The 12,639-nt window shown below is 40.8% G+C and overlaps 1 protein-coding gene across 1 annotated transcript in view; it reads left to right on the forward strand.

Moving 5' to 3' along the window:
- The window catches only part of zcchc7 (zinc finger, CCHC domain containing 7), a 44,626-nt gene that overhangs the window by 16,427 nt on the left and 15,560 nt on the right, over positions 1-12,639 (forward strand). The window contains exons 4-6 of the mRNA XM_077525304.1: positions 11,482-11,534; positions 11,599-11,736; positions 11,829-11,999. Coding sequence (XP_077381430.1) covers positions 11,482-11,534; positions 11,599-11,736; positions 11,829-11,999 — 362 coding nt within the window. The remainder of the gene's footprint in view (positions 1-11,481; positions 11,535-11,598; positions 11,737-11,828; positions 12,000-12,639) is intronic.

A 12,639-nucleotide genomic window follows, 5' to 3' on the forward strand; every position in this document is an offset into this window, starting at 1 on the left:
GCGGAATCTGATGAAATAGAACATTTTCAAGGATGACGTTAACAATTAAAGCCTTTGTCACATTAAACCTAATTCACAGAGTGTCACTAAACAAAAAATATTAGTGTCAAAGTCACTGTTGTGGAGAAAATGCATCCTTTCACAAAAAGCTTGTTTTCTCCTTATCATTTTAATTTTCGCTCTATGTTACTCAAATGACCTATTTTCAAATGGTGATTGCTAAAGAACGGATTAAGGTAGAAACGTACCTTTTATTTCTAATTAAAAATGGAATGGAATGGATCTTTCATGCTGTGCACGCCTTTTATTTGTAGTAAAAGCACACAATATTCAGCTTGCCTTGAAAAGATGAGTTAAAATGTTCGAAATCGGCTGGCAATGATGTCGGGGTTTTTTTTTTTTTGATAATGCGTGGGCGGTGGCAGTTAATTAAGATTGGTCAATAATTTACTGACCAATAATATCAATTTGTGGAAAAAGATGTGAAATTGACCAAATTCAGACTAACTATCATTATAGTAACATTATGTACCTTTGGCTAGAAAGCAAAGGTCAAAATAGATAGATAGATTGATTGATTAAATTATCGCTATTCTCTACCTGGCAGTTAAGCTAAGTGATGGCATCATTTCTAAGGGTGGCTTTGGAAGGGACACCAAACAAAGCTGCTTTCCAATCCAAACCCCATTTTTTGGCATTCCTGCATTCCAAGCCTAAAGTCCCAATACTACCGTATTCTCTTGGTGGTATAGTCGCAGGAACAATCTCAAGATAGACCCCCACATGTCACAATGAAGAAAAAGCAATGCGTTGCTTGTGGGAAAGAACAGCTGGATGCATTAATGTACTGTATTTGAATGAAGTAATAAAGGACTGTATTAGCAGCCCCGTTTCTAATCCTCTATTGTTCTGCTGTCCCCCATCTCTGCAAAGGGGCCGCTCTAATTAAAGACTAATAATTGTATTGTTTTAGGAAGTCTTAGGAGACGCAGCTTTCTGCTCCTTCAATCGTTCTCGCTCCATCAAAGGCTATCTCACTGGACTTCCTGGTGTGTGCGTGCGTTTGCACGTGCGTTTGCGCGTGCGTGTGTTCCGTGAAAATTAAAACTTTAAAGCGCCATTATTTAATTATCCCAGAGGCCGTGGATTTGGAGGACTAAATGGGGTCTTGGTGTGTGCGTGTCTATTCTGTGTGTGCCTGTGTGTTGTTTGCTCATGCAAATATATGATGCTGGCCAGGATTATTTTAGTTTTTCAATTTGCTCCATCTCTTTTGAATGTGTGTGTGTACAATATGCATTTGTGAGCAACTGTTATTGGTTCTTCCTTAGCGGTCCCCCCTTCCTCCTCCTCGACCCTCCGCACACAACACATACGTACTCAAACCCACACACTCACTGTAACTGCCGGCAGATAAAAAGGCATTATGGTAAATTCCACTTAATGACAAATTTTTTAATTTGGGGAACAGGGCCCAGTGAATGGAGCTTAATTACCGGGGCCAAAGATCCTTGGAAAATAACCCCCTTGACGTCCCCAACCGGCCCCCATAATGGAGCGCTCGGCGAAATGCCTCTGATTAACCACCGGCGTTTATCTCCCACCCCGCACCCCTTCTTGCTCTGTATAATAACACAAATAACAATCATGAAAATTCTCTCTGCCTTCAAGCCCCCCATTACTCCCACTTCCCACACCCGCTCGCGCACCTTTCCACCCTCTCGGCCTCCGCCTGCCTCACTCCCGCAGGAGGAAATTCATCAAAATGAAATTGAGGTTGCAACTCACTGGTTTTATTAAAATCTATTTACCCCTTACAGACATTGTGCGCCGCAGTATTTGTGTTCTTTGCTGCAAAAAGCAACAAGGAAGGCCTGGGATATTATATTTTCTCCCATAAACACACACACACACACACACACACACACACACACACACATATATATATATATATATATATATATATATATATATATATATATATATATATATATATATATATATATATATATATATATATATATATATATATTTTAAACCTGTAGGTAGCTATAATTATTTTTTTTTTTTTTTTTTTTTTTTTTTTTATACATACACTAGTTGCTGCAGTTTTTCTTAATGAAAGTTATCCTCACATTCATGTATATAATCCACACCCTTTTTCATCCATGTTTTGTCAAAAACAATTGTGTTGGAAAGCATCTCATTGATCAGCATTTTCATTTCTTTGATTTATGATTTATGTCCTATTGTCTTAATTGAGCTGTTTTATGAATCTGTATACTAATACTATAGTATACTAGCCGAAGTGCAATTTCTGGAGAAATTGCGCGGGAATGCTGAAAGATGAAGGCTAATAGCTGAATGCTATGATTTGAATGCATGTGGAATGCTTATGTAAAGTAAATTAAGAGATAATATTAATTATGAAAATTTTGACCTCCTGATTACTGGACAATCCACTTTACCAGCTGTGCCACCAAGCAGTATCAGACAGCTGGTAATGATGGTAAGTTGTATGTATGGAAGTGGGCGTGGAAAGTGGGACTTAGAAAAAAGTTCAATGTCTGTCCTATTGAAAATGAATGGGGGAAAGTTGATATTAAATGTTAAATTATTAGCAAATACTGTAAGTAATATAGAATCAGATATCATCTATCCCGGGAGGTGTGAATTTTTTAAGCTAGTTGAAATCTGAACAGTGCAAATTGGAAGAATTATGTGGGACTTGTTCGGCGGCAAAAAAGTGTGGAGAATAAAAATCACAATAACATGTGGGAATGCTTCAGCATTCCCACAATTATAGGCACTATTAATTAATTTGTGAGTTATTTTGGTGCACATTTTAAACCAGCGTCATTTCTTATAAAAGCTGTAACATGTTTTTGTCATCTGTGATCTGTCCATTTTTTTTTTTTTTTTTTTTTTTTTTTTTAAGTGCCTACGCTTGATTGGTGAAAAGCTTTCATGAGTCACATCTTTGTGGTGGGTATCAGCCAATAGATGGAGATAAATGTAGCATTGTGAATGGAGAATTCATGCGGCAGTTAGCTAACGGATATTAAAACAACACAATGCCTACCTGTCTTCGGCCACGCAAACTGCTTTTGGATAACTTGGTCGTGCCGTAAGCACACACACACATGCGCGCACGCGCACACCAACGTGCCAGCTCACTTTTCTTGGCCTTCTCCAGTCCCTGTTGATGAGCTCCCTGATTGGGCCATGCGGTTGCCATGCGGTTGCCAGACCGCGCCCCTGCTGCGTGGTAATTGGTGTCTATGGTGTTGCCACGTGGCCACGGGGCTTTGACTGACAGCTTGGCCACCTGCCCTGCCATGGCTGCCAACGGGGTGTGTAAGTGGGGAAGGGTAGAGGGGGTGGCATGGACTGGCAGGGGGTGAACATTCAGCATGTCATGGAGAGGAAGGTGGGGTTGGCTGAGTTGGATAATCAGATGGGCTGCTATGAAACTCAACCAGGGTTATGACACCTGCTTGTATGGTAGAACCTCTAAGATCGACTAGCATCTGTTACGGAATGTTTGGCAACCTCAAATTTTGAAGAATTTTGAAGGAAAAAAAAATCCCATAGGAATTAATGGAAATCTGTTCCTGAGTCTAACTGGTGCCTTCATAAATGAACAAAATGACCAATATAAATCTATATATACTGTAGTTTATTTTTTTTAAAGATGGCACCTTAGAGTTGACTTTTTAATTTTTCTTACCCTTTTTTGTCACTTAAAGTATATTGAAGGTTTTCCTAAACGAAGCCATAAAATGACCGCCACTCCTCTCAGAATTGTTGATGCTCGTCCCTCAACTTTTCGGTAAATTCCAGCCTGGCGTGCATGAATTTGCGTCTTCTAATCAAATCTTCCATGACCAAGGGATTGTGATACCTTAACTTCCTCGAGGTTATTGCTTGTTTCTGTTTTCTACTCATTCAAAGTCATTATGTAGGTTTGTATTGGCTGTGGTCAGTGTTTGTTTAAAAACCCAGATGAAGTTCATCTCAGATTTGCAATTGCTTTTTTTCACCCATAGACAACCCTTTAGTTTCTATGTTGGTTGTGCCTCTAACTAGTATAAATATAGTCTTTACAGGCAAAATCCATTATACATCTGTCAGTCTCGTGTTCTAATACTTCTGCTTAAATATTTAAAAATCAAAAGAATCACTGCAGTTGAAACCTGGGGTACATTTTCCTGAAATTTGGTGCAGCAGTAGCTAAAATACCAACATTGTATTTGCCTTTGGAGAACCAGAATTAAAATGTGTAGTAGGTTGCAAAAGTTAGAAACCTTGAGAATGTTATTAGATATTAGAGGCTCCACTGTAATTAACAAAAAATGCTGCTCTTTTTTGACATGCAAGAACATTTTTCAAGTGCAGTGCTTTTTTTTTTTTTTTATCCCCCCCCCAAAAAAAGGCTCTCATTGAGAGCTGTAACACTGTGCAGCGCAACCCAACTTGCAATGTCTTGCAAGCCTCACATCAGCGAGCTGCAATTGACATCAGAGAGAGAGCGCATGAAATTAAGCCAATGTAAATCTGATGCTTAAATCTGTAATCTGTTTTTACCGCTATTGATCTCAGCTGTGCGCTAACCTGTCTTTCTCCTGTACCTTCTTGTCATGCTCGTGCATTTCCTCCTTTCGCATAGGTCATACTCGGCTCACTTATTCCGCTATGCCTTTGCTATTGTATTTTTTTACATCCTTGGCCAGACTTTTCAGACCCACAAAAAGAGCTCATGAAAGCTGTGTGCGCTCGCCAACCACTTCTCGTCTTGTTTAACCTTGCACCGGGCAGTGCGGCGGGGCAAGGGTGATGTCACAAAGGAAACACTTTTCATGCACACACAGACGGCCTCCACACTCCTCCCACCCCTTGCCATTGTCATGTATAGTGTTGCTAATCCGGTCCTGTCGCTTCAGTATCAAACATAACCTCCATTTGAGAGGCCCGGCTTTCATTCCAATGTTGTGTGTGCGTTGCTTTGCTCGGTGTGTTAATGGGCCCAGTCAACAGTGTGGTACAAAGAGCGGACTGGTTTGGGGTTCCTGTTTAAGTGTCTGGACAAGGAAAGGAGATCGGGGAAAAAGGCTTTCATGTTTTTAGGAAGAAATGTCAGTTAGTCAGCGGTAATAGTTGTGATTCCTTATTAAATGAGATTGAAGGATGGATTTGTATCGTGACATTACTTGTCTCCTCCTTTGGTTATCTGCTTTTAAACCACTGTGTCGGGGCCACTTCCCACGAGGATGGTCCCGACCGTGTGTGTGTGCGTGTCACCCCAAGAGAGACCGGGAGTTCATGGTTCATTAGCCACACATACACTTCCGTTCTGTTGTCAGCGGCATCACGCACACACACTCACACATAGCCTCCTCCCTCCCCTCTCCATCTCAGAGTAATCAGAGTACCTAAGAGAGAGACAGGTAGCATCTGTCGCCTTCTCTTTCCTGATCTTCCCTTCCTCTGTTCTTTTGTGTCCCCCTCTTCCACACCATTGTTTTGAGAATCCGTTGACAGCACAGTCGGTACGTTTACATGCAGTCAATATCCAGGTTAAGGTCAAGATTCCGGTTTCTGAAACATTCGGGATAACCCGTTTCCATACATGAGCGGATGATAGTTACTCCAGAATACATATTGTGATTGTCGCGATGCACGTAAATAGAAGTCATTTACGCCTTTAACTTTCTACGGTCACTAAAGGACATTATAATCATGTTACTGACCACACTAATAAAGTCAGTTTCCTCCTTGCACAGGAAGTGTAATTCCCACAGACGTATATTCACGCATATTAGGCTGTCAAAGTTAAAGCATTAACTTTAGAGGTTAAAGGGATAGTTCTGATTTTTTGACATGAATCTCTATTTCATCCTGACAGCGTTCTGTGACACGAGTTCTGGTGCGGTTTTGGACGAGAGGAAAATAGTCCGGCAAGTTGGCTGGGATCAAGGAAATAAAGCGTTTTTCTTCTGAAAACAATTTGTGTTCAAAAGAATGATACATATGCATCACAAAACTTCGCCCTAAAAAACGTCAGACTCCATTACCGCCGGGCACTACTTTTCTGTTTGTTCGTATTACTGCGCGTCGCCCTGTAGACAGCTGATAGATGCTCTGCAGACAGCAGATAGGCGCGCCTTCCGCCTTCGAACAGACAAACTTGTAGATTAGTGCGCGTCTATCAGCTGCAAGTAAAGTAAATCTTTTACAAGGTTTGTAGGAAATAGTAGTTGAAAAATATGATTAATTGCGATTAATTATGTAAAATTGCAATGATTTTTTTTTTTTTTTTTTTTTTTTAAATTAATCACTTGACAGCACTAGTATATATACATAGTGACATTTTCGGCGTAGAGACAGAAAATAACTTGAAAACACCACAAATAAAAATAAATCGGTGTGCTGTATTCAAGTTAACTCGCTTAGTAAGTGGCAACATAAGATGGATGCCACACATGCAGGTAGTTCCTATACTCAAAAGACCAAGATTCCTTGTGGATAGAGCATGCGCAGAACACAAACCAGTGCTCCGTTCGATAGAAATATTCCCAATGCATTTATACGTGTATGACCTAGTATTCAGGTTAGAAAAGGGCTAACCCAACGGTCTTATTCGGGTTTTTAAAAGCCCAAATAAGAGCATGTTCGGGGTTTTGTGCGTTTACATGGCCTTTCAGTATTCTGGTTTTCAAAGGGTTATTGACTGCATGTAAACTTTGTCACTAATGGGATCATGGAGGGGTTGTGCCTCACAAGCCAAACCAGAAGGGGGCACCTTTAGATTTTCTTTAGATGAGAATTCTAGACTGATTTTCTCTAAAATCTCTAACACTCAAAAATAATCTTGTGTTTTTGCTGCTCATATGCATGTGTGTGGTACTTGAGTTGACGACACACTTAATGATCTCTTCACTGACAAGCAAGGGTCTCATACCCGAAACCAGAAGCGTTACGCGATCAAAGGTAACCTGAGATAATGCCATGACTGACCAGTGAGCATGGTCCCTCAGGACAACCAGACTAGTAGTAGGTAGCTTATTATCTTAACTCCGTTGGGGCTGACAAATGAAATTTCTTGCTAACTGTTCTTTCCAAGAATTGAGTTGGTCCATCACAGGGCAAGCCTCAGCTCTCTTGCTACCACCCTTACCGTTTCTGAGCAGATAGTAGAGAAGAGCTCACTCTTGACACACCTCACACCATAATGTCGTCATCATAACAGGTATCTGATAATCAGGCTTTGCTGACTTTTGTCAGAGGGGGAATGATCTTTTACCCTGGACTGTCCGTTCCAACTTCCGGGTTGGCTGAAAGGCTTTGTCAGATGCAACCAACATGGCGGCTTAGCCACAAAGTGAGACCGATGCCATCCGCCTCTTCAGCTCCTTCTCGTGTTGGGTTAGCATGTAGCAAGAAGCTCAGATCATCCTAGTTTTGAACAGAGGTTCGGGGTTGATTAGCATATTTTTCCCCTCGCGCAAAGACCACCACCCCCACACACCTTTTTTCTTCACCCAATCCTCTCTTCTAACACCCAAGGCCCCCTCCCCATGCATGTGTTTGATTCCTCGGCCGTGACAAAGAGCTTCACCCTTTATCTGTGTGTGTGTGTGTGTGTGTGTGTTGCTGAGATGGGGGGCCCTTAGATTAAGGGAAAGCTTCCTGCTCTTTATTTGTGGAGTCCCCCTGGGAGACGCTTTTGGAAGGACTTTCGTTGGGTCACCAACGCCGACACACACATGTGCACACGCACTCAGAACCACCTCTTCATACAGGCACACACCTTTAACCTCCACCTTCTTTCAAACTACTCATTGACTCAATAGCAATTGTTAAACGCCAACTATGCATGCACACATCCCACTAAGGCCCCCCAGCCTGTTCACAGTAGGCGAGCACTACAGCACTTCCTAATTCATTTCTACATACTAAACTGTCCCAAACTAACTGAGACTGGATTGGAATAATGTTCAGTGAGTTGCATGTAGCCACACATGCAGATCTGTGTGAACCAAATCAATACATGTAAAAACCCAAAGGAAATACACTCGCCTAAATGTGATTGCATCAAAAGTTTCTGGACCCATTCGATCATGCAGCAAAGCTGTTTAAATTGCAGATATAACAGATGCACTTATGAGAAGTGCAATTTGTTTTCTTCCTTATGATTACCCTTTGAAAGTGCCTCAAATGTGAATTGTCAATTGTCAACAATTGTCCTACATTCCCATTGTGGTATCTTTTGAGCTTGTCTTGAAATCATGAAACAAATAACTATTGTTGTTTTAAGATCTTATTCTTCAACATTAAACCTTTTATGATGTTTAAAAAAAAAAAAAAATCTCTCAAGGCGCTAACAAAACACAAATGTCACTAAAAAGTGTGATGCATTTAGCCTCTGCCTTCTAGTGGAATATGATTTAAATTAACTAGTTATCACTATAAATCACTGGCATACAAGGTTGAACAAAATTATATAATTTGTATTAAATGAGATTGGCTGGCAACCAGTTCAGGGTGTACCCCGCCTGCTGCCCATAGCCAGCTGAGATAGGCTCCAGCACCCCCCGCGACCCTTGTGAGGAATAAGCGGTCAAGACAATAGATGGATGGATGGATGCATTAAATGTTTATTATTTAGGCCAGGGATGGGCAACCCAAAGAGTGCAAAGAGCGCACATTCAAAAAAAATACCATTCAACGATGGTACAAGATTGCTGAACAAGAAACCAACATAATGTGTTTTGTACTTTTGTACATTTTTTTTTTTTTTCAAGAATCATCAAACTCAAAATTTCAATATTATTGAGGTATACTATGTTTGTCCTGCATATCATTCCAAATCTGGAAGAAAAAAATCCTTGGCCTACTTACATTGTATTTTAGGGCTGTATAAAATATCCTGCATATCATTCCAAATCTGCAAAAAAAATAATAAAATAAAATCTTAGGCCACCTTGCATTGTAGTTGAGGGCAGTATAAAATGTCTGACAACTAGTGGTGATTGGTGGTATTACAACTTCAAACTCATTTGCAGTTTGGCACTCACAGATTTGCATATTTACAGATTCCAACCCCCTTTTCCCCCCAATATATTTTCATATTTTGGATTATATCCATTTATTATGGATTTCCCCCCTCCATTTCCCTTTTTTTATGAAAAATGCATATTTAATGTTCATCAGCGTTTTGTTTTGTTTTGTTTTGTTTTATTATTTAAAAAAAATATTTGGGTTTGTAAAAAAAAAAAAAATGTATTTTTTTGTGAGAAAATTTTTCAACGGGCCCTTCAGAGTGTGTCGCCTGATTTAAAACAATTGAAGTAGGATAATTACACATGGCACACCTGATCACATTTATTGCACACTGTTTAGAAACCAGTGGATTAGTTTAACAACACACGAATCCAGAAGATGTCTGCCAGGTTACATTATGGTCATAAATGTACATGTTTAGTTAAGCACCACTTTTACTTGAGTCAGTGACTTGGATGTTGTTTGTGAGGGGAAGGTCATGGTGCCACCCAAACAACAGCCATTTTTAATTTGTTTGACGGGGATGAGGGCTGATAACTCCCCTACGCTGCCGCACATCGGGACTCAGGCAGAAAACGAGGCGAGGGAGTAAAAGCAAAGAAGCGGAGCTGAGCAGAATAACGATAAGGGCTTGGGATACAGCGAGTCAGAAAAAGAAAGGGGGAAAGAAGAGTGTAATATTTGATTTTGGCTCAAGGCTGCGTGTTTGTCCAAAGGCTAAAAACTGTCAAGCAGCTAATCGTGGCGCTGGATGCACGGCTGTGTCTGCATGCGGTTGTGGAAGCATGCGAGCCCGTAGCGGGTCATTGCCACCAGCACATAATTAATGCCAAGAACATGTGTCTGTGTGTGTTTCCGTTACAATTTCTGGATGTCAGTTAGTGTTTTGTTCCTCTTAAGAGAATACGCTGATCTCCCCGGAGGCGCTGTTAGTGTCTCTCGTACAGATGTGCCGCGCCGCCAGTGTCAGTTTCCGTGTGCACCCGTGTGTGCGTATACTGCTCTTATGGGAAACGAAGCTCACGCCTCGGGCTTCTTCAGGTCTTCATGTTTCTCTATCAGTTTTGATTCCTCTGTTTATGAGTGCTGGGACAAAAAAAGAAAAGAAAAAAACTGTCGTAATACAGTATATTGCATCATATCTCTCATGGTTTCATTGTTGGTACACAGTGTAAATCGATGCAGTGGATGTCAGACAACCGTTACAGTGTAAAGAGTAAAGTCTGCACACTCATGTTGAAATGCCAACATATTTTAAAAAATGCTTTAAAAAATGTTTGCCATCATTAGTGTGATCTGTGACCTGTACAAAAAGACAAAGAAAAATATATTTTCGAGAGCGAACATTAGAATTAGCAACTGAGATGCTGTAATTACGTTCAGAATCAGCCAGAGTCATTCAAAATCATCTTAAATGGGAGTCAGGGCACACCTGCCACCATTTAAAGTGTATCTGATTAACCCCAAATACAGTTTAGCACTTCTAGTTGTAGTAGCCATTTCTTGACATTATATACTTATTTAATTTATTGAATTACTTGTTTATATTGCTTTTGAGCGGAAACCCTTTGGCCCTAATTTCAAAAGGTATGTTTGATGCAAACCTATCACTGCTCAACTCCAATACACCATGCTGACAGTGAATGTTTTTTTTTTTTTCCAACAGCTCGAACTGAAGGTCTAAGACAAGACAAAAGCAAAATAAATGTTGTGAAAAGCCTACTAGAACAGCTGAAATTTTGGGGGGTTAATCAGCGGTGACTGATTAGCAGAAGGGAAGGGGGCGGCGCGAGAGGTAGCTTGCTACCTTTATGAAGCAAAACAAACGTTTGCTTGCTCTAAAAAAAAAATAATTAAAAACATCGCACGTCTTGCGATGTGGCTACCGCACATGCGCACATCGCAATCGCGTTGTTCAAACGATATATCGTGCAGGTCTAATATATACACCACGATATGCTAGATCAGGGGGTGGCAAAGTTCGGTCCTCGAGAGCCCCGATCCAGACAGTTTTCCATGTCTCCCTCCTTCAGCGCAGTTGAATCTAATGATCAGCTAATCAGCAAGCTTTGCAGAAGCCTAATAACGATCCTGATCATGAATCAGGTGTTTTAGTGGAGAGAAACGTGGAAAACAGGCTAGATAGGGGTTCTCGAGGACTGAACTTGGCCACCCCTATGCTCGATAAAGATATGAACCGCTCAAAATCAAGTGGCGCTAACTTGGGTACAATAAAATGTGATCATGATTTCCCCCAATAAAATGCTGCATGTGTTAAATAAATTCTTTTTTTTTTTTTATTTCCTTGCCTACTGGTTGCTGCTTTAATGCGCTTACATTCTGGAATCAAAATTTTGTGTTTTATGGTTATATGCATCGTACAACTGTGTTGAAGACAAATGTTTTCTCTTTCTTCAGATGTTGAAGAAGATAATGGTGACAGCTGGACGGTTTTGGACAAGGACAGGGAGGTATGAGGAAAAAATTAATGATTGTCATTGTAAGTTGATGATGTTTCCCCTGTCTTTGTTTCAGGCTCAAATCTTCAACAAAGATAAGCGTGGCAGGACACCCACGTTGCGTCTTTCCAACCGATATTACACTGACAAGAATGTCCACTGTCGAAACTGCGATAAAGTGGGACATCTTTCCAAAAACTGCCCTCAACCCACAGTCAGTTCTCCTTATTTTGCACTTGAACATGCACCTCTCTTGAGTATGTACATGTGGACTCCTACTAAACAAACAATTGTGTGACTCTGCAGAAATTGCCAGTTTGCCACCTTTGTGGTGATCCCAACCACATGTCCAGTAGGTGTCCCAATAAGCATTGCAACAACTGCGGCCTTCCAGGTCACCTGTACGAGTGCTGCAGCGAGATGCCTTCCTACCACAAAAAGTGCCATCGCTGCGGCATGATGGGACACTTCTTTGACGTGAGTACAACATTACGAATTTAACATTGAGGCTGGGTAAGCTAGGTTTGGGCTCAGGTCGCGTGCAGCCTGAGAGAGTAGGTGGGTTCAGGTCCAGCTTAGAATGATCTAAAAACTAGAATGGTGATGGCTAGTACATCGAACGAGGGTGTTTTACTGTTGTTTGAAGATTGACACACAAACTCTCCGGGGATGAAACGCCGCGGGCGACGCGACAATGTGCGATACAGGTAGTCCAAATAGGGCATAGTTTATGGGCCTCCATTAATAAAGCTCTGTGTGCGTAAGGTCACTGAAAGTTCACATTTAAATAACACGTTTTCTGTTTTTTTCATTATGTATTAGTGGACAATGTTGGACCATATTTAAACAGATGCATAGTGAGAGCTAAATGATTAAAATGCCTTCTGTGCTAAAATAAATAAAAAAATGTCTAATTGTATCATGTGATGCCCATGGTAAGCATAAAACGAACCCCACAAATGATGTACAACAGATTAATATAGATTTACCTTTGAGACCATGGTGATGTAATGTTTTATGAAATATTAGGTGTTTTGCTAGGTAGTTTTATAACGTGTAAGTAAAACGCCTGGTTCAGTAAAACGAGCGACTCTCCCTGTGTGTTTGCCGCGTCCCC

This window comes from Festucalex cinctus, chromosome 6, assembly GCF_051991245.1.
Source record: "Festucalex cinctus isolate MCC-2025b chromosome 6, RoL_Fcin_1.0, whole genome shotgun sequence".
Lineage (NCBI taxonomy): Eukaryota > Metazoa > Chordata > Actinopteri > Syngnathiformes > Syngnathidae > Festucalex > Festucalex cinctus.